Raw genomic sequence first — 23,588 nt, forward strand, 5'->3', positions numbered from 1 at the left:
TTTCCACAAGCCTGAATTGTTTGCAGTACACACTGACGAGTTCACAGGTCAAAACCGTATCCAGCCTATGCTAGACAGAGAGGCTGGCCAGCAAAAAGAAGCATGCCACAGAGCAGACGTGGCAGATGATGCCAAACAAAGCCATCACAAAGCCTCTTTGCTTTCAACACACATTACCAACTGACCAACCAAACAAAACATCTAAATTGGCTTTTGTCTTCTCCTTGACTCCAGACAACACATAGAAATAAGGGCATGTGGACAAAATCTTGAAATCTGAATTGGCCATTGTCTTCTCCTGGACTCCAGGCACTACATAGAAATAAGGACCTGAGCACTTGGACACCTGCAAGAGGCTGACACACTGCCCACATACCTTGCCACCACATGCCACGAGTGTCACAGACACACTCATACATGCAGATAAATAGCTGGAGGTCTTTCTTAAAAGAACATTTTATCCTTGATCTGAACACAATAACTCCACTCAGGAGGGTAATGAGGGTGGAGAGCCTTGTTCTCAGCCTCCTTGGCTCTGAGAAAATGCATAAGGCCAGCCTTGTTCTGAAAGAATTTGGGTGTTTTTCCACTTGTGTGAACACTTGGCCCAAGGGTAGGAGGAAAGTTGAGGGCGTAGCGGTGGAGAGGAGCTGCTGGTGGCTCCAAGAGTCACAGTGACAAAGGAGAGGCACCTAATGCAAATATCACCACCACAAACCAAACCCTCCCTTGGTCCAACGAGCAGCCTTGCTCAGGTGCCTCCACAAGGTAACCTTCTGGGCATGCCCAATTGCTGCTTTCCACAGTATATAAACTATCCCAGGAGGAAACAACCCACATTCAGCACAAGAAAGGCTATCCCAAAATGAAGGCTTTCCTTGTCCTCCTGCTGGGAGCAGTCCTGTGCTTGGACTCAGGTAAGACAACATGGACAATCTGTCCTGCATCACCTTCAGCAGAGCTTCAGTTAGGAGAAAAAGACTTGTGATGGGATTTGGCAGTGAGGGAAGAAATGTTGACACAGTTGTCAACCCATGCCTGGGTGTTGCATGGAAAAAGTGCTGATATTGTGATCCTAGTGCTGAGCACAGCAGCTTCCAAGAAAGAGAAATCCTGTGTAAAACTCCATTTAATAGAAGTCAAAGTTATTTAAGGAAGGCCATATATTTATGTATGTGGGAGGGTGGTTTATGTGGGGTGGGAAGATGATTTTTCTTCTTCCAGGGTTTTCAAACCCACAACATTTCTGCCAAAGTGAGTTTAGCCCCAACTTGTTTTCTGACTCATCATTTCAAGCATGGTCTCTGCTGCTGCAGAATTTTAATGGGACAGAAAAAGGGAGAAGGTCATGGTATGTTATTTTTATGAACTGGCTGGGTGAGATTTGGATGCTGACAGTTTTTTCCTAGCCTCACTGTGGGGAAAAGAAATGGCTTTAAACCAGTTTGTCCCTTTTCCCAAAGAACGGAAGTAGCAGATAAAAGCAGAAACATTTTTCAATCAGCTCAAGGAATAGGCTGAGATGGGACTTGGACAATGCTAGCCAGACATTCTCCTCTACCTCAGAGTTTCCCTCAGAGGGCTCTGAAATTGGACTTTCATTACATTAGAACTCAGATAAATGTAAGAGCACTGCAGGCAAACTGAGGTTTGGCTCTTTCCCCATATGGTTGCAAAAGTCATTTATACCAGGATGGTTTGGACAGAGGGAGACCCAGTGTCTGGAATCACATCTTATTCCTGACCTGAATAACACTTCTGTTTAAACTGGGCTTTTCTCTGTCCTAAAAGAGTATTTCAGGCATTGGGGTCTTGACTTGATGGACTATTCACAGAAGCTTGGTGGTCATGGGGTCACTGTATATATATCTATACCTATATCTATATCTCCATATCTCCATATATCTATATCTATATCTACATCTCCATATATCCATATATCTATATCTATATCTCCATATCTCCATATATCTATATCTATATATCTATATATCCATATACCTATATCTATATCTATATATCATATATCCATATACCTATATCCATATATCTATACAACTATATCTATACCTCCATATATCCATATACCTATATCTATATCTATATATCCATATATCCATATATCTATATCTGTATCTCCATATATCCATATACCTACATCTATATATCCATATATCTCTATATCTATATCTAAATCTAAATCTAAATCTATCCATACATCAACCCTCACACTTGCAAGGCTCCAGTGATGTCCTGAGGCACCAGAAGGTAATGGGAACAGGTAATTGCTCTGTTCACTCCCTCCTCTAGAGACTATTTTTCATCAGGGCTGGACACTTGTAAGCTGCACTGCTTGTTCTGCCTTTGCTTGATGCACAGACCAGCACTACAGATGTTAACATCACTGGCTTGCAGCCCCCCTGGAATGGAATGTCCATCAGGGGGTGGAAGCACATGCTGATACGGTTTTCAGAAGGAGGTGAAATCTGTGCTTGCACTTTGCTTTCTAAGAGATGGTGATGGAGAGGACATGTCACAAGTTGACTCAGTGGGTTGAAGGACACCTTGCAAATTGTTCCATCCCTCCCTCACTATCTCTTCCCTCTGGGCTTCCCCTTTTCCATCCAACCCTGGCAATGTCTCAGCTAAAGGTCATGAGCCCAGCTGGTAAAATGGTAGACAAATAATATTGACCTCTCCTTCTGGGGACTTCATAGAATTATTTTGGTTGGAAGAGACCTTTAAGATCATTTTGTCCATGAACCATGAACCCAGCACTGCCAGGTCCCCCACTAAACCGTGTTCTTCAGCACCACATCTACACAGCTTTTGAATCCCTTCAGGGGTGGTGACTTCACCACTTCCCTGTGTTATCTATTCCAGGTATTGATAAGCTTTTCAGAGAATTCCTAATATCCCACCCGAACCTTCTCTGGTGCAACTTGAGGCTGCTTCCTCTTGTCCTAGCACATGTTATTTGGACACCCACCTTGCTACACCCTCCAGTAGTCATAGAGAGCAAGGTCTCTCCTCAGCCTCCTTTGCTCCAGACCATAAGCAATCCCAATTTCCTCAACTCCTTCTTTTAAAACTTGTGCTTTAGACCCTTCACCTATTTCATTGTCCTTTGGACACATTCCAGCACCATAATATCCCTCTTGTAGTGAGGGGCTCATCCATCCCAGCTCAGGAGGTAGGAATATCATAAATATCCTGTTCCAGACAGGAACTGAGTTAGGCATCCCATATGCAGAGGAAGAAACATTTAGGAAGCACTTCCCATTAACTGATGAAATCAGACTTGAAAATCAAGATCAATGAGACTAGCTATCCACCTGGGTTTTTTTTTTTTTCTCCCTCATTGCACTGACTACAACTGAAACATCTTCAACACCTGCAAAACTTGACTTTCACTTCAGGTGTACAAAATATTCTGCACCACAAATGGGAAACAGATTGTTTTCCCAATAGCATACTTTCTGTCTTCCTTTGAGGACCCACTAGAATGCACTTAGTTGCATTCCCTGGAGAGCTTCAGATAGATTTGTCTTATAACCCCTCTTGGTCTCTTGCAGGTTCGTCACTGAAATGCTACAGCTGCAAGTCACAGCTCAGCAACTCCAACTGTAAGGTGGAAAAGGAATGCAAGAACAATGAAATGTGCAAGACAGATGTGATCAGTAAGGATAAATGGGGATGAGTATTGTCTTAGTTGAGATGTTGGAGCCAAGCATTATCCCAGCCTCAGATTGTCTGAGCCAACCTCATTTATTCTAGATACACCAGCTGGTGTAGACCAGCAAAGCTTAGTGAGCAACAGGGAGGGAAGGTAACTGGAGAGAAAAGGTGATATAAAAGCTTTCAGATGACATTTATGTAACATAGAAATGACAGAAGAAAAATATTTATTCCTTGGCAGATAACTGGTCCCTTGGTAGTGGTGCTGGTCCTCTCCCCACGCTGGCAGGTACATGCTGTACCCTATAAATCCCTTAGTGTTTGCCAATAAATGAGGATAAAAGCTGAGCAAGTATGGCCAGTACAATGCCAGTACCTGGAATGAAGGTTGAGTGCAGCTCAGGAGGGTGTAGCTGCACTGGACATTGTAAACACCTGCCAGTGTCTCTCAGCAGCACAGTACTGGCGTCATAAAATCATGGAACTGTTTCAGTTGGAAAAGACCTCTAAGATCATTGAGTCAAACTCTCAACCCAACACCACCATGGCCATTAAACCCTATCCCAATGTGCCATGTCTACAGGTTTTTTAACACCTCCAGGGATAGTGACTCCACTATCTAATCACAGAATTGCCTGGTTAGAAAAGACCTTAAGGTCATTTGGTCTATCCTAATGTCTCCCTGTCTGCCATCTCACTGGGCAGCCTGCTCCAATGACTGAGTACTCTTTCAGTAAAGAAATTTTTCTTAATATCCAACCTAAACCTCTCTTGGCAGAACTTGAGACAGTTTCCTCTTGTCCTATCATTTGCTACTAGGGAAAAGAGACCAACACTCATCTGCCTGCAACTTCCTTTCACAGAGCTGTAGAGTGCAGGAAAGTCTCCTCCAAGCCTCCTTTTCTCCAGACTAAACAACCCCAGTGCCTTCATCCACTCCTCAAGAGACTTCTTCTCCAGACCCTTCACCAGTTTCATTCCCCTTCTCTGAACCCCTCCTATAAGAGATTTATTTTTCTCTAATAACACCTAAAAATATTTGTTTAGTTGAAGTTATGGTTTCAAATAATTTTGAAGATTAATTAAAATGTGAGGATCAGAGTCTGGTGAAATTGAGTCACAAAGCTGGAAGAAGAACACAATGATAGAGCTGACTTTAGATGAATTCAGGGAAAACAATGGATTTTCAACTAGGTCCACCTACAGCCAGCTCTGAAGCAGCCCTCTGTGTGTAAGCTCCTTTGGCAGATGATGATTTAATTCTTCCACTCCAGGCCTGGCAAAAAAATCCCAACAGAACAACTTCCCAGTCTGTGGCAACATCTCAGTTACTCTTAGACCTGGAGCACAAATCCCCAGTTAGTGACATGTTCAGACTCATCTCTGTCAGGATGTAAATTTAATGCCTCTAGTAGGCATGGTCTTTGCAGTTAACATGCAAACCCATGGCCACACATTTAAATGCACGTTGCACACCCCACTATGTCAGCATATAGTGAAGATGTGGTTCCCAGAACAGATTGTGCAAGATCAGGAGATCTCATGCAGACCATAATCTACTGCTAACCAGCAGTGGCCATCTGTTAAATGGGAATAGATCTTGCTCCATAACTTCCCTAGGTGTTATAATCTCATAATCCCAGCAGGGTGGGTGTTGGATCATCTAGTCCAACTCCCCTCTTAATGCAGGCTCACCCAGGGCAGGTTGCCTAGGATCACAATGTCCAGGCAGGTTTGGAATCTTTCCAGAGAAGGAGACTCTGCAAAATATCTGGGCTGGAGCTCCAGGGCTCCAGCACCCTCCCAGGAAAGAAGTTCTTTCTTATGTTTAGATGAAAGTTCCTGTGTTACCATTTGTGCCCATTGTCCCTTGTCACTGGGCACCACTCAAGAGACTGGCCCCACCCTCTTTTAGATATTGATAAGCATTGAGAAGATCCCATGTTGAGAGGCAACAAAAATGAGTGGGGTGTGAGAAGAGATTTCCCCACATTCTTGTTCTCCTCAGCAGTGGTGTTTATGGTTACTTGCATTATTAATTACGTGATTAAAATTTCTGTAGTTGATGCTGGTTTAGAAACACCTGGGAACTCTCCTGTGGATTACACTGCCTTAAGCAAACACTTGGGGATTGAAACTCTTCCTTCCTCCTTGCTGACAAACTGACACCCCCAGGATATAACCTGCCACAGTAGAACATGAAGCAGTTTGAAAACTCATTTTTGTTTTCAAGAAGTGAGCTCAGACAGAGATAGCATCTTGTTTTCCAGTTCATAGAGTCACAGAATGGTTTGGGTTGGAAGGGATCTTTCAAGGTCATCTAGTACAACCCCCCTGCAGTCATCAGGGACATCTTCAACTAGAGTAGGATGCTCAGAGCCCTAAACAATCTGACTTGGAATGTTTCCAAGGATAGGACATCTACCACCTCCCAGGATAACCTGGGCCAACGTTTCACCTCCCTTATCATAACAAATTTCTTCCTTCTCTCTAGCCTGAACATCTCTTTTTTTAGTCTAAAAACATCACCCCTTGTCCTGCCACAACAGGCCATGCCAAAAGCCCTGTATCCATCTTTCTTATAGGCCCTCTTTAAGTACTGGAAGGCCACAAGAAGGTCTCCCAGAAGCCTTGTCTTCTCCAGGCTGAACAACCCCAGTGAGGTTGCATGAGGCTTGGCTTGGTTTGCCTTGTGGTAATGGTCCTGCTTTCCTTCCAGGGATCATAGGGCTCTTCAATGTCATCAGCAAGGACTGTGATGCATCATGTGCAGCAGACTATCAGGACTTCAGCGTGGGCAACAGGAATGTCTCCTGCTGCAGCAGCAATCTCTGCAACGTCAATGCAGCAGGCAATGTCAGGTCCAGCTATGGGCTGGCAGCAGGTCTAGCAGGCAGTGTGCTCTGGACCTTCCTGAACAGCAGACTGTGAGGAGAAAAGAGGACTTCCATGACCACACAAAGTCTTGGAGCAATCCTCTTATGACAAGAATTGTATCCAGGAGCAGTGTGGTGTGGGGGGTACACAGCATCCTTGGAGCTGATGGCTGACCTTTGCTGTATGACAGCTTCTTAATTTCTGTTGTTGTATTGCTGCAGTGCCACCAGATAAGAAAATGTGCCCAGGCTATCTCCATAACATCTAAAATATACTTATTTGTGATTTAAATATGAGTGTGTGACCTTTAATCACTTAGTCATGTATTTCTTTCTCCAGCAACTGCAAGGTGTTGCATATCTGGCCAACAGCCTTAGTCATTCCTGTGCTGCTTCCAGTAAGCTTTGTCCTCATTGGAAACATGCAAATCCAAGGCTGTGTATTCACATGCAAGAGAGCCAACACTTTGTATAAGCCACTGTCCTTATACACTAAATTTGTATATATATCAAAGATGTGGTGCCCAGAACAGGTTGTGCAAGATCAGGAGATGTCATGCAGACCATAACCTGCTGATAATCAAAAGTTACTATCCACTGGCCATCTGTGAAAAAATAGCCATTTTACTTCCCTGAGTATTACAAAATCACAGAAATATGGGGTTTGGAAGGGATCTCTGGGGCTCATCTAATCCATCTCCCTGCTAAAGCAGGGTCACCCAGGGCAGGTTGCACAGGAACACGTCCAGGTAGGTTTGGAATCTCCCCAGAGAAGGAGACACCACAGCCGCTCTCGGCAGCCTGATCCAGGAGTCTGGTACCCTCACAAAAAAGAATTTTCTCCCAGATAGAACCTTCTGGATTCTACTTTGTGCTTGTTGTGTCTTTTCCTGTCACTGGGCACCACTGAAAAGAGTCTGGGCCAAAATTCTTGTCCCATGCCCTTTAGCTCTTGCTGAGCACTGATCAGATCCCCTCTCAGGCTGCTCTTCTCCAGGCTAAACAGCCCCAGGGCTCTCAGCCTTTCCTCCTCACAGAGATGCTGCAGGTCCCTCAGCATCTTCATAGCCTCAGGACTCTCTCCAGTAGTTCCCTGTATCTCTTGAGCTGGGGAGCCAGAACTGGACCCAGGACTCCAGCTGTGTCCTGACTAGTGCAGAGTAGAGAGGGAGGATAACCTCCCTCAACCTTCTGGCTACACTCTTCTTCATGCACTCTGGTAGACCACTGGCTTTCTTGAACACAAGGGCACATTGCTGGCTCATGGTGAATTTGTCGTCCACCAGCAGAGGGTGAAGGACTGAAAGAAGAGGGAGATTGGCCAAGAGCCCAATTTTCCTCTCTCACACTCTAAGAACTCTTGGAGATGCAAAGATGTGTGGAGCCACAGGTTGAAATAACAAAGATGCATTTACCTGGTAGAGATAAGTCATCTGGATGATCCACAGCCATGGGACAAGGGCCAGCATCAAATTTTGGACGAAGTCAATGAGATATCAGAAGATAATGCCACTGTCTGCTGTTGTGAAAGAGGAAAATACATAAACCTTTGAAATTCAAGACATTAACAAGCTTCTAATTGCAGGAAGCATGGAAGGGGTTTCCCCTGAAGGGAAATCCAGAATGAACCACCCTCCTCATGAGTCATGTCTGGCTATTGGCAGAGGCAGGATATGGGACATGCAGGGTGATTTATTCTACCTTTTGGGAACCTTCTAGGTCTTAGTCACTGAAAATGTGGCTCATTCAGGTGTTCATCTCCCAGCCAGGTTGCTTTTGTCATGGGTGGCCAGCTCCATGCCCTCTCCAGTCCATCGACTCATCTTGCACTGTAAGAAGCAAACTGGATCACCTGTCTTATGACGGCAGGCTGAAAGACTTGTGGCTGTTCAGTCTGGAGAGGAGAAGGCTCTGGGGAGATCTTATTGCTGCCTTCTAGTACCTGAAAGGGGCCCACAGGAAAGCTGGAGAGGGACTATTTATAAGGGCCTGTGGTGACAGGATGAGGGGGAAGGTTTTTAAACTAGAGCAGGTAGCTTTAGATGGGACATTAGGAAGAAGTTCTTTACTGGGAGGAGACACTAGAATGGGTTGCCCAGAGAAGTTTTGGCCTCCTCATCTCTGGAAGTGTTTAAGACCAGGCTGGATGAGGCTTTGAGCAACCTGGTCTAGTGGGAGGTTGCCCTGTCCATGGCAGAGGTGTTGGAACTAGATATCTTTAAGGTCCTTTCCAGCTCAAGCCATTCTGTGACCCTGTGAAGAAGGTCCCCAACATGCCACTGCCCTGTGCCCACTTTCTGAAGCAATTCTCAGGCAGTCAGGCAGGTCTACATCCAATGATCTTTCTCAATCTGACTACAATGGTCTTTTCTGGACACTGGGTGTTTCTTCCATATGGAAATGGCCAAAACATGCTAACCAGCACCAAAGCCACCAGATATACTCTGGAGAGATCAAACACATTCAGCTCTGAGAATTCTGGTGTCAGAAGCCCTTAGCATGGATGTGAGCACTTTACCTGTGTTCTGGCATATTTGTCCCATGTGGCAATGACACTTCCTTGCTGGAGCACCATGTTTAGGAGTTTCTTACTGGTGCCAGGTAAGGACTTTCTCATACCCTGGTGCTGAAACCTGATGTCTAGATCCTCACAAGCTGAAGGAACAACTTCTCCTCCCAGGTTCTTCTCTGTACACTTGTGGAAGGAGTCCATGACCAAGCACTGCATGACTCTTCTCTGGATATATCTGAAGATACATCCTCTCTGTGGATATATCTGAAGGTTTTGCATGCAGTGAAGAGGTGCTGGGGATTAGACAGTTTTGAGAAGATGCAACTGGACCATGACTGGGACAGACATAGTAAAGAGCAGGGCAGGAAGGCCCTGTGGACATGATGTGAGACTAACTGGTGGAACTCACTGCTGCTTGATGGATGCTTGGCACTTGCAGTAACACAAAACCACATTCTCCATTCAGGTCACCTCCAAAACAACCCTCTAAATTCTGGGAAGGATTAAGAGGTGGCAAATTGGGGCAGATAAATTACTGCACCATGGGTCAGAACTTGGGCTGGGCCAGGGCAGGACCAGGAAGATGGCTGTTTTCCCAAGTACTGCAACCCCACATTGGCAGAAAGTCTGGATTCTCCTCCTGCCTTGCAACCACCTAACAACAAACACAAACAGCACTTAGTCCCTCCTGCTCTGCTCTGCATCTTCTGCCAGCAGCATTTTCTGTTGGTGCAGAAGATCTGGCATCAAGCTAGTAGGCAAGCCCTGGCTGAAGGTTGATTTATTCTCTGGATGCTGAGAAAAACGTGTAAGAGTCACCTTAGGAGTCACCTTGCTGGTGACAAACAAACATAACATTTATTTGAAAAACAAGGCTATTTTTTTATGCCCAAACAAGTTGCTTCTTGGCATTTTTGGCTGAGAGGCTTTATCAGCTCTTCTGCTACCTTTTCCACACTTATCAAAAGGCCTACAGTTGAAGAGAAGCTCTTTAAATGACTCAATCTATCTTGCATGGAAGAGATTTCTCTTTCTCCAGGATCAAACTGAGGCTCATTTATTTAAATAATAAATACGTGGACAATAAAATGGTCAGTTTCTTCTTTTCAAGGGCAGCAGCTGCACTTTTCCAAAGGCTGCATTGTGGGTTAGATGTCCACAGTTCTCCAGTGAGATTACTTCTTACAAAAGGAAAAAGTAAAGCAACATTGGTCTGAAGTAATTACTCCAATATGACTTGGGGTAGGAAACATTGCAGACATAGCTTCAGAGGAAAAGAAAATTGTGGTTTACATTATTGTTATGTTGTTGGATTTACTTCTGGTAGTATTAGCCTAGTGTCCATTATCTCTGTGGGTAGGTACCAGGATGTTCATTATTTCTTACAGTCCAGTAGAAGCTGAGTGATTGAGGGAGCTGGGATGTTTTAATCTGGAGAAAAGAAGGTTGAAGGGAGACTATCTTCCTCCTTACAACTACCTGGTTGGAGCCAGGTTAGTGTTGGTCTCTTCTCTCATGCAACTGGTGATAGGACAAGAGGAAATGGCCTCAAGCTGCACCAGGGGAAGTTTCTGTTGGACACGAGGATAAATGCCTTTACTGGAAGAGTGGTCAGGCATTGGAACAGGCTGGTGGTGGATTCACCATCCCTGGAGGGGTTCAAAAAATGTGTAGATATGGCACTTTGGGACATGGTTTAGTGCTCATCGTGGTGTTGGGTTGACAGTTGGACTTGAGGATCTTGGAGGTCTTTTTCAACCTTAATGATTCTATCACTGTACAAGTTACAGCCAGTACCTGTACCTGGTAGGAAAAATGTCCCCAGGGTCACCTGAGTTCTACACAATCTCTGGGAATTCGTTAAAAAGATTTGATAGCACTGGAGAAAGGCTCTGGGGTGGAGAGGTCAGATGAGCTGGCACCTAAGGACCAGCATCTCCTTGCTGTACTCCACATTTCTTTCATGTCCTGAGGCAAATTATGCAGCATCTCCATACCTCTGCCTTGTACAGATGTTATCAGGGCCAGTACATGGAAAGATGCTCAGATAGTGACTTTAATGGGGCCAGAAGAGAGACTTAGGCTAAAAATAAGCTTGAATAGCCAGTGAACATAACAGAGCTGGAGAAGGATTACCACTACCAACCCACCCTGCACAGCCACATTCCTGCCCTGAGTTACACACCTGCTGTTGTGCAACGAGGCTTTTTGTGGACCAAACAAACCACAGAGAGAACCTGCAGTAAGCTCTGCTCTGCCAGCTGCTAAGCTACTGGGTAGTCACTAAAAACAATCCAAAGACCTGCCCTTTGATTGCAGATCAACCCCAAAGTAATTGTACTAGCCACGTTGAGTAGACAAGGTGTGTGAAGACAAGCCTGGTCCTGTTGGGGATGGCCCTGCTGACTGCAGGGGGGATGGACTAGATGACCTCTGGAAGTGCCTTCTGCCCAGACCATTCTATGATTCTATAAAAGATGGTCCCATGCCACCTTGACTAACCCTCAGTCCCATCCTGCCACCTGAAAACTCTGTATGGCAGAAAAAGCCATCACTAGATCATTTCTGACCTTCCCTTGAGCCCTACTAGTGTCTTTCTGAGCTAAATCACAGGACTCCTCATGAAACAGGTGCTGCACCCATGGCTGCCCTGGTGATGCTTTCATTGAATCACAGAATTATAGAATGGTAGGAGACAGTAAGGACCTCTGGAGAGCATCCAGTCCAACAGCCTACTAAAGCAGGTCACAGGAACCCAAGCAGGTTTTGAAAGTCTCTAGAGAAGGAGACTCCAAGACTGGGCAGCCTCTTCCAGAGCACAATCAGCCCTACAAGTAAAGAAGTTTTCCTTCTTGTTGAGGTGGAACTTCCTGTGTTCCAGTTTGGATCTGTTGTCCCTTGTCCTATCACATAGCAGCATTGAAAAGGGACTGGCCCCTTCTTCTTGGCACCTACCCTTCAGATGTTTATAAACATTAATAAGATCTCCTCTCAGTCGTCTCTTTTCCAGACTAAACAGCCTGAGGTCTGTCAGCTTCTGACCCAAACTGTTCTTCTACATGTCAAATGAGCTTTAGAGAAACATATGAAGGGTAAACCTGACATAAGAATTTTGTTTGTTCTGAGTTTAAACATGAAAACTGAAAATTATGAAGAAAACAGCCTTCTCTGCTCTCTCCTGCATGTCCTAAAGGCAGAGACTGGCTACCCTGTGCCATGAGTGTGGTGCTCATGTGCAGGCACTTCTTTTGGCCCAGCTCCCATTGCCTTGTGGTGAAATGACTGAACATTTCATAACAGTTTTCATACCCATGAAAGAAAGCCATTTCCCCGCCCTTCATAATCTCATGCAATTCATTTCTCTTCCTTACTGGTTTAGCAGCAAATATTCTGCTACAAGGTGCTCTTCAGATGCAGAAGTTCTATCCTGCTTCTCCTCATCCTTCACCCAGGAGGATGGGGGGAAAAAAGTGTTTGCCTTTGCCACAGAGATCTACTGATGATCTTGCAGTGTTCATGGGAAGCCAGGACTCTGAAGCCAGCTACAGTCTGGAGTGCTACATGAGCCACTTTGCAAACTTGAAGTGATGATCTGAACAGCAGACACAAAGGCAATGAAATAGAACAATCCTGGCAGGAAGAAACACCCAACAAACAAAATCTATTCCTCCCAGAGAGCTGGGGGACTCACCAGGTGAATGGAAAATCATGCCAAATTCCCAGCTCTGGAAGTTTGAGGACATCCCTTATACAATGTGCTCTGAAAGTTTATTTATTTTTTATTTATTTTTATTTATTTCAAGAAGGCTGGAAGAGACCTCAAAGATCATCGAGTCCAACCTGTCACCCTAAACCTCATGACTATCTAAACCATGGCACCAAGTGCCACGTCCAATCCCCTCTGTTTGAGGACAACCCTTGCTCAGTGTGCCCTTGTGACCAAGAAGGCCAATGGTCTCGTGGGGTGCATGAAGAAGAGTGTGACCAGCAAGTTGAGGAAGGTTCTCCTTTCTCTCTACTCTGCCCTAGGGAAGCCATATCTGGAATACTGGATCCAGTTCTGGGCTCCCCAGTTGAAGAGAGACAGGGAACTACTGAAGACAGTCCAGTGAAGGACCATGAAGATTCTGAGGGGTTGGAAACATCTCTGACAGAAGGAAAGGCTCCTTGGAGTTGTTTAGCCTGGGGGCTCTTCTCCCTGGGATCTAGTGATAGGACACATGGGAATGGGTCACATCTGCAACAAGGGAGGCGTAGGCTGAGCTTTAGGAAGCATTTCTTTAATGAGAGGGTGGTCAAACACTGGAACAGGCTTCCAAGAGAGATGGTCGATGTCCCAAGTCTGTCAGTGTTTAAGAAGTGTTTGCCCTTAAGAACATGCTTTAATTTTTGGTCAACTCTGAAGTGGTCAGGCAGCTGGACTAGATGATGGTTGTAGGTCCCTTCTAAGTGAGAACTCAAATCCTCCTCTTCATCTTCTCTTCTCTTCTCTTCTCTTCTCTTCTCTTCTCTTCTCTTCTCTTCTCTTCTCTTCTCTTCTCTTCTCTTCTCTTCTCTTCTCTTCTCTTCTCTTCTCTTCTCTTCTCTCTTCTCTCCTCTTCTTTCTCTTCCTATGTTACTCCATTCCATTCCATTCCATTCCATTCCATTCCATTCCATTCCATTCCATTCCAATCCATCCCATCCCATCTAGATGTCCTGGCTGTTTTCCTGTACACATTTCACCATACTTTCCACGAAGAACTCTGAAATGTAAAGGGTGGAGTAGAAATACACAGGAAGAAAATCCACAACACTCTGTAGATACTTCAAGGTATATTTCTTATCCTCACCACTCTGGTGATTCACCATGATATAAAAAAAAAAAACAAACAGTGGACACTCCTGCATCGCAGAAATTACATGGAATCATTTGCTTCCATGCTTCTGTCTTGGGGATTAAAATATTGCCACAAACAAGGCCAAAGTCTTCAGGCTAAAGTAGAACATAGAGCTGCCTCTTTCCTGCTGAATGATGTGACAAGAAGCAGACACCATCCTGAAGACAGCCAAAGACACAGGAGGCAAAATGACTGTGTGGACAGTCTCTGAAGATGGTTGGTGAAGTGAGGCTGTGCTGATCTACCTCCCATATGATGCTGATTGCCCAAGAAGAGCCTAAGAGGAGGGTCTTATTTATTCAACATCTTCAGTAGGATACTAAAGCAAACACAGAGTTGAGGAACACCACTGTCCCAAAACAGACCTCACACATCACAACCAAATGGGCACACATTTCTTATTTACAGCCTTAATATTTTGTGGCCACCTAAGTGTCTGGTGTCGCCATCTTTCACCAGAGAGGCCTTCCCTTCTAAGTTGCCTGCTGATGAGTATGCCCTTAGTTGGGAATCTCTTCTCTTTCTGCTAAGAAATCCCAGCTCTTTTAGCCTGGTATAGGCTGTTCAGTCTGGAGGAAAGAAGGCTCCGAGGTGACCTTCTTGTGGCCTTCCAGTATCTGAAGGGGGCTACAAGAAAGCTGGGGAGGGACTTTTTAGGCTATCAGGTAGTGGTAGGACTAGGGGGAGTGGAATAAAGCTGGAAGTGGGGAGATTCAGGCTGGACATGAGGAAGAAGTTCTTCCCCATGAGAGTGGTGAGAGCCTGGAATGGGTTGTCCAGGGAGGTGGTTGAGGCCCCATCCCTGGAGGTGTTTAAGGCCAGGCTGGATGAGGCTCTGGCCAGCCTGATGTAGTGTGAGGTGTCCCTGCCCATGGCAGGGGGGTTGGAACTGGATGAGCCTTGTGGTCCCTTCCAACCCTGACTGATTCTATGATTCTATGATTGTCATCTTCATACTACCCTTTGTCTGGGTGGTGAGAAATGCACAGAGTGTTGCAAGTGTGGTCTTGTTGGTACCTTACACAACGACCTGAGCCATGCTGTGTCCTCACTGACACAGCCCCCAGTCATGACAGCTTTCTTCACGCTTCATCAGGTGTTTGACATTTACTCAGCCTGTGATCAACCGATACTCTGATGTCTTTCATCTCTCCAGTCATCTACAGGTGACCTCCTAGTTTACCATGTAACTTACTTATTACACTGTATGATCTTATTAATATCTGGCTTACATCCCAGCCACCTGGTTGTTTACAATATCCTGATCCTTCTTGGCCTGGCAGATGCTTCCCAAATTTATATCATCAGTTCATTTCATTGACACCATCCTATGTAGCATCTTTGAAAGTCTTTACATAAAATATTAATCAAGAAGATGCCAAGACATTATATTAATCAAGAGGACATCAAACTACTGGAGCAGCCCAGAGAAGGACCACAAAGATGATTGAAGGCTAGAGAACCACCCCTATGGTGACAGGCTGAGAGGGTTGAAGCTGTTCAGCCTGGAAAAGAGAAGGCTCTGAAGAGACCTTATAGCAACCTGCCAGCACCTGAAAGGCAATACAGGAGACCTGGGGAGGAACTTTTCACTAGGGCTTGTAGTGATAGGATGAGAAGAAATGGATTGAAGCTTGAAGAGTGCAGATTTAAACTGGATATTAGAAAGAAATTCTTTATAGTGAGGATGGTGAGACACTGGAACAGGTTGCCTAGGGAGGTCATGGATGTCTCCTCCCTGAAGGTGTTCAATGCCAGGTTGGATGAGGCCTTGAGCAGTCTGGTCTAGTGGAAGGTGTCCCTGCCCATGGCAGGGGTGAGGTGGACCTAGATGATCTTTAAGGTCCCTTCTAACTCAGGACATTCTCTGTTTCTATGAATCTATGAATCTATGAATCTATGAATCTATGAATCTATGAATCTATGAATCTATGAATCTATGAACAAGACCAGTTCCTAACTAAGTGCACTACTGACCTCCTCCATGCTCATAGCCTCCTCCTCCTCACACTTCAAAACACTTTCACCCCTTCTACTTCCAACCCTTTAAAAAGACCTCACCCAGATTAAAATGATTTAATTTTCCACCCATGTCATCTTAATAAATATTCTCATAGTCCATTGTTTTATTACTTTGAAGAACTCTTAAAAATCAGACTTTCTTAACATGAAATTAAGTCAGGTCATCATCTTGTTTTTTAATCTTTTTCATGTTTTTCATTATTGTCTCCTTCAAAAATGGTTCTTAATCCTGGCATGTTATCAAGGTGAGGAAAATTACTTCTGCTCCTCTCTTTCATTTGGGTGTTAAATTCTAACCACTTGATAATATCTAGAACTTCATCAATTTGTGACTCACATTTGGGAGTGGACCTGTTTTTCCATATGCCAATTCTCTAAGAGTTCTGGGATGGAAAAACGTCCTGTCCTACTTTGTCCCAACTTTAAAATATCATTCTTTCTTATTCCACCTCAGATGTGGTTTCTTCTATTTCTGGACACCTGTCTCTCCCCTCAAAGTCAAAAGTACTTCCTCTACTGAATATGTAAGTGGTTTCATTTAACATTCAGTTTTCATCCATCACACCTTCATGACTCTCAATAGAAGGTCTGAATAATTTTAGCATTTCATGTCTTTCCTGAGATCTAAGAGTATTGTAAATTTTCACTTTATATATTTCTTAGCTTTTGTCATGTAATGTTGTCTGCTCTTCAGTTTTGCTTCCATCCTTTTAGGCTTCCTTCTCATTCCTGTTATAATCTTTGAAGTGATTATTCATCCATTTCAGGCCACAGTCATCCTTCTGTAGATGGTTTTCCTCCACTTTTCCTCTCTGTTAGGGAAACAAATTCCAGACAGGTTCCTGAATCTTTGATTTCAAGGAACCACAATCTTCATGCCTTCCATCCACATCTTTGACCTCTCAGTTCCCTCACCCTTTCTACAGACACTCTTTATCAACATTTATTATGTCTAGAGCATTTCCAGAGAAGGGCAACAAAGCTGGTGAAGGATCTAGAGAATAAATCATGTGAGGACTGGGTAAGGGAACTAGGATTGTTCAGTCTGGAGAAGAAGACATTGAGGGGAGACCTCATTGCTCTCCACAAGTACCTAAAAGGAGGATGTAGTGAGGTGGGGATTGGTCTCTTCTCTCTACTATCTGGTAACAGAAAAAAGGAAATGGCCTGAAATTGTGCCAGGGGAGCTTTAGGTTGGATATTTGGAAAAAAATTCTTTCCTGCAAGAGTGGTCAGGCACTGGAACAGGCTGCCCAGGGAGGTGATGGAGTTACAGTCTCTGGAGGTGTTCAAGAAATGTGTGGACATGGCAGTGTGGGACGTGGTTTAGTGGGAATGGTGGTGTTGTTGGAGGTCTTTTCCACCTGAAACATTTCTGTGATTCCATGATTCATGCCTTCTATCCACATCCTTGAACTCACAGTTTACTCACCCTTTCTCCAGCCACCACACATCAAAATTCATCATTGATAGCTGTTCACCCTAAACTGAATCAATCCAAACCTCAGCTGTATCAGGGGCAAATAGTGTTCCAAGTGGGTTAGACACCAGAGCCCAACAAAGTCACAAAACAGCTCTGAAGAGAAGGGAGAGATGGGGAAATGGAAGAGCCATTTGGTCTCTGTTGTAGGTGGCTAAATGAAGCTGAAGCTAGATTAGATCAAAATTAATTTGAACAGCTAAATGCTGGCCAGGCAGCTGGGCTCTGGAAACATGCAGGATACTCAGAGGAAAACCACCTACTGAAGATAAACAAAGAGAGCAGGGGCATTTCAGCTGGACACATGGATGAATTGAAACAAGCTGTCCTATGGAAAAAAAAAAAACTGAGAGAGTTGGGGTTGTTCAGTGTGGAGAAGGCTCCAGGGAGACCTTATTGCAGCCTTTCAGAACTTAAAAGGGATCTATAACAAATATAGGAACAGATGTTTTAGCAGGACCTGTTGTGACAGGATGATTTTCAACTACAAGAGGGAAGACTTAGACTGGAGAGGAGGAAGAAATTTTTGACACTGAGGGTCCAGTCACCCAGGGAGGTGGTAGATGCCCCATCCCTGAAACCATTCTAGGTGAGATTGTTTGGGGCTCTGAGCAACCTGCTGTAATTGCAGATGTCCCTGCTGACTGCAGAGGGGTTGGACTAGAAGACCTTTAAAGGTCCCTTTCACCTCAAACCATTCTGTGAATGAGGAAGGAGCTTAGTCCTACTGGGAAGGATTGGCATAGTTCTGTATGAGCATGGAATCTTTTTCTCTAGTGTGAGCAAGAATCTCTTCTCAGTTGAGACACTGACTCAAATTCAGGGAATGGCAAAAAGGAGATTCATGAAAAAAACCTATTTGGGGAGCATTGTCCTGCTCAGCTGTCATTTGCAAGAATGTCCCAAAGGTACGTGCTCTTCATGAAGTGGGAGGGTGAAGAATATTAATGAGAAGGTTGGACACCATACATCAAAGCCATCCTCATTCTGCAACTCCAGGACCATCCCAAGCCTTACTCATAACCAGTGTAACAGATTTTTAATGGTCGACCCTTTGTTATTAAAATCACAACAGATGGATTAAGCTGCAAGTTTTCCACGTGCCAGGGTGAGAATTGGGGGCAGCCCATGAGTATTTTCTAATTGCTCACTGTTCTTCTTGGCAAAGAAGTCCTGGTGATGTCCCATCCAACTTATTCTGCAACCACATTCAGTCACTGTTATTCATGCAGTAGTACCTTCAAAATCCACCGTCCCTCAACTCTGCCTCCTCCTCCCCCTACCCCCCTTTTGTCTTTAGCAACTCTTTTTGTCTTCCAAACTATCCATGGAAGTACCCTCCTCAGGAAAACATGCAGCAGATACCCAACAGGTTTTTAGTTCAATATGGCACTCGTGAAGCCATACCTCGAATACTGGGTTCAGTTTTGGGCTCCTCACTCCAAGAAGGACATTGAGGTGCTGGAGCATGCCCAGAGGAGAACAATGAAGCTGGTGAAGTGTCTGGAGAACAAGTCTTGTGAGAAGCAGCTGAGGGAACTGGGGTTGTTCGGCCTGGATAAAAGGATGCTGAGGGGAGTCCTTCTCACTCTCTACAAAACCCTGGAAGGATGTTGTGGTGAGCTGGGGTTCAATCTCTTCTCCCTGCAATCAATAGAATGAGAGGAAATGTTCTGAAGTTGCACCAGGGGAGGTTTAAATTGGATGTTAGGAAAAATTTCCAAAGTGAAAAAGTGGTCAGACATTGGAACAGTCTGGCCAGGTGGGTGGTGGCATCACCACCCCTGGAGGTGTTCAAAAAACATGTAGACATGGCACTTTGGCTCATGGCTTAATAGCCATGGTGGTGTTAGGTCAACAGTTGGGCTGGGTGAGCTTAAGAGTTTTTCCCAACTGAAGTGATTCTGTGATTCTATGATTCTAAGATTCTAATGTCCGGATGTTAGGTGAAAGAAGGACACAGATTTGGAACACAGCCAGAAGTGCTGATCACTATGTCACATCAAAGAAAATGTGTTTGCTAGTGGGAAAACCTTTCTAGTGCTTGGGAAAGCAAAGCAGCATCTCCACATCTGTAGCCTGAACCTATCAGACCCAGCTTCTCCCTTCAGTCATTTACCTAGTAGAGCTCCACCCTATCAGCAATGATGAGAATGTGGGTAGAAAGAGGCCAGAGGAATGTTTCCATGACCATAACATGAGCTGTTGTTACTGCTCCACCAGCAAAATCCTCTCACAGTCCCACAAACCAGACCTCTCATGTATGACCTAACAATATCTATATCCATCCACCTCCTCAGAGGTTGTTGATCTGTTCTCACAACCTGAAGATACTTTTGAATGCAGCAGTCTCCAAAAAAACATGCAGCCCAACAGAAGTATCTGAGCCACTTCAGTGTCCTGCCAACATCTTGAGCATAATCTCAAAGACGTATGGAGTGAGCTGCTTACCTGAGACCTTCTTCTCTGTGTCCTTTTAAAACCCATCCCTGGAGGTGTTCAAGACCAGGTTGGATGATGCCTTGAACAATCCAATTTAGTTCAGAGGCAGCCCTGCCCATGGCATGGAGGCTGGAATAGATGATCTCTGAGGTGCCTTCCAACTTAAGCCATTCTCTGACAAGGGTTTGTGTACCTTTGCTATGAAGAACTGCAGGTGACCTAGCCCTCACTTTTGAAAGGTTCCTTTCAAAGCCAGTGAAGGGAAGCAGGTTCCATGGTGCCATTCATTTTTTGATGAGGCTTTTGTCTGAAGCAGTTGTGATGAATTGTGCATGTGCCTGCCTGACTGCAAAAAGAAAGGTGTGCGGTGATTCACCCAGGAGACATCTGTGTTCTGGAAGACAGGTTGTACTTAACTCTGATGACACCTGCTTGGGATTTTGTGGCTTGCTAAAGTCTGTTTGTGACTCAGCAAAATCTGGGGGGTTTCTGTGCTTCCACAACTTTTGTCCCTGGATCTGTGTGGCCAGAGAAGTTGTCAATGCACCATCGTTGGAAGTGTTCAAAGCCAGCTTGGATGGGGCTTTGATGAACCTGGTCTAGTGCAAGGTGTTCTTGCCCGTGGCAGGGGGGTTGGAACTAGGTGATCTTTAAGGTCCCTTCCAATCCAAACCAGTCTATAACTCTTTGATTCTATTAGCATTCTCAAACACTGGGGCTCCCCAGGGAGGTGGTTGAATCCTCATCCCTGGAGGTATGTAAAAGATGCAGAAGTGTGGTCCTGAGGGACATGGTTTAGCATCAGACTTCATAGAGTTAGATACTGAGTTGGACTCAATGATCTCAAAGGTCTTTTCCAACCACAGTGAATCTATGATCATATGCTTCTATTCTATTGTAAAGAGGAAAAATGTCCTTGCTAAGAGAGGGAGGAACCAGGGCCTTTAATTGGCAAGTCTTTGCATGTTCTCCAGTCCTGCAGAAGGTTACTCAGAGACCAACACTGCCATCAGCTGATTAAAGTATGGACCAAGACCTTAGAGACTCCCAGCCTACAGCAGCCCCCACAAATATTCCCAGCACCCCCTCAGTGTTCACTCTAAATCATCCAACTTTCAAATGGAAAACCACATGGTCACAGGAGACTCTGGATTTCTCTTTGATACTTCCCTATGAGGAGACACCTGTGTTTTACATCTTAGATAATGGTTGGACTCAAAGATCTTCAAGGTCTTCTCCAAAGAAAACAATTCAATGATTGTATGAAACAGCCCCAGGAAGAAAGACCTCAAGAGCTCCTAGGGGAAGGCTGCACACCAAGTCATGCTCACACTTTCACCCTTCTCCAGCCTAATGAAACCTGCATTCCTTTCTGCCCAGTGGCAGAGTTTCATCAGGAGGGTGGAGAGCAGCTCCACCCTGACAAGCTTATATTCTTGTTATTAGAGCACACCCGTGAGACGGGGAAGCTTCGGTTAGCTGAACACATCACCGAGCACCACTGCAGCGGGGTGCTGGATGGCATGGCTTCCTGCTCCTGAGTCACAGCTCAAGGTGGCAGAGCCCACACAGCCAGCCAAATGGTTTCCAGTAAAAACCTGCCCCCTTTGAATCACAGCAGCTGAACTTGGGCTGACTCAATGCCCTGATCGGTAGTCTCTGTTTTCCTCTACTGCGTCCATCACCATGGTATCTGGAAACCTGATAGCAGACTCCATCCTGCAAAGCAGCTCCCAAGAAAGACACTGACATCAAGTGGACTGATGCCATGGCTACAATGCCATGAGAGTGGTGAGAGCCTGGAATGGGTTGTCCAGGGAGGTGGTTGAGGCCCCGTCCCTGGAGGTGTTTAAGGCCAGGCTGGATGAGGCTCTGGCCAGCCTGATGTAGTGTGAGGTGTCCCTGCCCATGGCAGGGGAGTTGGAACTGGATGATCCTTGTGGTCCCTTCCAACCCTGACTCATTCTGTGATTCTATGATTCTAAATATAGTTGTTTGATACTCATCTCTTAGAGTCATCATAGAACACCAGGTTGGAAGGGACTAAAGGGATTAAAGCCCTGGAGGACAGACCTTGCAGAGAATCACAGAATGGTTTGGGATGGAAGGGAACTTTAAAACACATCTAGTCCAACCCCCCTGCAATGAGCACATACATCTTCAATTAGATCAGGTTGGTCACATCCCCATCTAACCTGACTTGGAAAGTTTCCAGGGATGGGAGCATCTACCACATCTCTGGGCAGCCTGGGACAGTATTTCACCACTCAGTGTGAAAAATGTCTTCCTTCTCTCTAGTCTTAACCTCCCTCTTTTAGTTTCAAACCAGCACCCCTTGTCCTATCACAAGCCCTGATAAAAAGTCTGTCCCCACCTGTCTTATCAGCCTCTTTAAGTACTGAAAGGCCACAAGGTCTCCCTGGAGCCTTCTCTTCTCTAGGATGTACAACCCCAGCTCTCTCAGCCTGACCTCACATCAGAGGAGCTCCAACTCTCACATCATCTTTGTGGCCTCCTCTGGCCCCATTCCAATGGGTCCATGTCTCTCCTGTGCTGAAGACTGCAGAGCTGACCCCATCACTGTAGGTGGAATCTCAGCAGAGCAGAGGGACAAAATTCCCTCTCTCCACCTTCTGTCCACACTGCTGTGGATCAGCACAGGATGCAGCTGGCTCTGGGGTGGGAGCATGCCATGCCAGCTCATATCCAGCTTTTCAGTCACCAGTATATCAAAGTCCTGCTCTCAATCCCATTACCCTCTATCCTGTATTGATATTCCCATGTGCAGAACCTTGACCTTGGTCTTGTTGAACCTCATGAGGTTCACCTGGGCCCACTTCTCCAGGCTGTCCACGTCCTTCTGGATGATAAGGGAGTTAAAGATCTCACCAAAGTCTGCTAAAGTGTTATCCTGGACAAAATGCATCTCCATGGGGGACAGGAAAAATCACAACTGCAAGCAATTAAGTTTAGTAGAGGAGTGCAATGAGAAGCACTGGTCAGAAGCTGCACAAATCAGAGCAGAAATTATTTACACAGAAATTATTTTACTGGTAACCAGTTACTGGAACAGCTTAGCAAAGCTTGGTCACAGGACATCTCTATAAAACTTGGTTTCTGTTTCATTCAAAGAAGAACCAACTGTAACAGAAGTCAGATCAGATATTTTATGAACCACGTGGACTTCTTGCCTGTGAACACTTCCTTTACGTCATCTGCCTTTCCTTATGGATGTGATAAGCAGGGAGAGATGATATCTGCTTAGGTGAACTTACAAAGAAGGCCAGTCTCTCAGGGACAGGCTGGGACTGCTTTGGGATTGATAGCACTGAAGATTCAGAGAGTCTTTTTGGCACACATATCTTCCTCCCTGCACACCACATCTCATTTATATTCTCAGATCTTCAGGCTGGAATGACATTTGGACTGAAGTCCCTTATGGCTCCTCTTAGGCAGAGTTCAAAACCTTGCTCAGGCTTTCTTCCACCACTGATACAGACAGATGGGAATTTAGGTCCTCTTGAGTCCTACAAGCTGTCTAAGGCTGTGTGAACTTTTGTCTCAAACCACTTCTTCCTCATATTTATCAAGCTCCATCTTAAAGCAAGTGGGATTTCTACCCTGCCTTTGTTTTTAGGAAGAACTCATTTCTAACTGATGTTTCCTCAGACTGCCAGCCTCATTTAACTCATAGAATC

General features: G+C 45.1%; 1 protein-coding gene across 1 annotated transcript; it reads left to right on the top strand.

Annotated features, from left to right (window-relative positions):
* Positions 1–859: 859 nt before the first annotated feature.
* PSCA (prostate stem cell antigen) lies at positions 860–6,624 on the top strand. The gene is made up of 3 exons (XM_054385605.1): positions 860–917; positions 3,576–3,680; positions 6,398–6,624. Exons 1-3 carry the CDS (start codon positions 866–868, stop codon positions 6,607–6,609), a joined length of 369 nt encoding a protein of 122 aa, XP_054241580.1. The 5' UTR covers positions 860–865; the 3' UTR covers positions 6,610–6,624.
* The last annotated feature ends 16,964 nt before the right edge of the window (positions 6,625–23,588 follow it).

The sequence above is a fragment of the Indicator indicator genome, chromosome 12, assembly GCF_027791375.1.
Source record: "Indicator indicator isolate 239-I01 chromosome 12, UM_Iind_1.1, whole genome shotgun sequence".
Lineage (NCBI taxonomy): Eukaryota > Metazoa > Chordata > Aves > Piciformes > Indicatoridae > Indicator > Indicator indicator.

Coding starts and splice junctions, on each gene's coding strand:
- PSCA (XM_054385605.1), top strand. CDS start 866: ATGAAGGCTTTCCTTGTCCTCCTGCTGGGAGCAGTCCTGTGCTTGGAC. Junction 918..3,575: donor AGTCCTGTGCTTGGACTCAG/GTAAGACAACAT, acceptor GGTCTCTTGCAG/GTTCGTCACTGAAATGCTAC. Junction 3,681..6,397: donor GTGCAAGACAGATGTGATCA/GTAAGGATAAAT, acceptor CTTTCCTTCCAG/GGATCATAGGGCTCTTCAAT.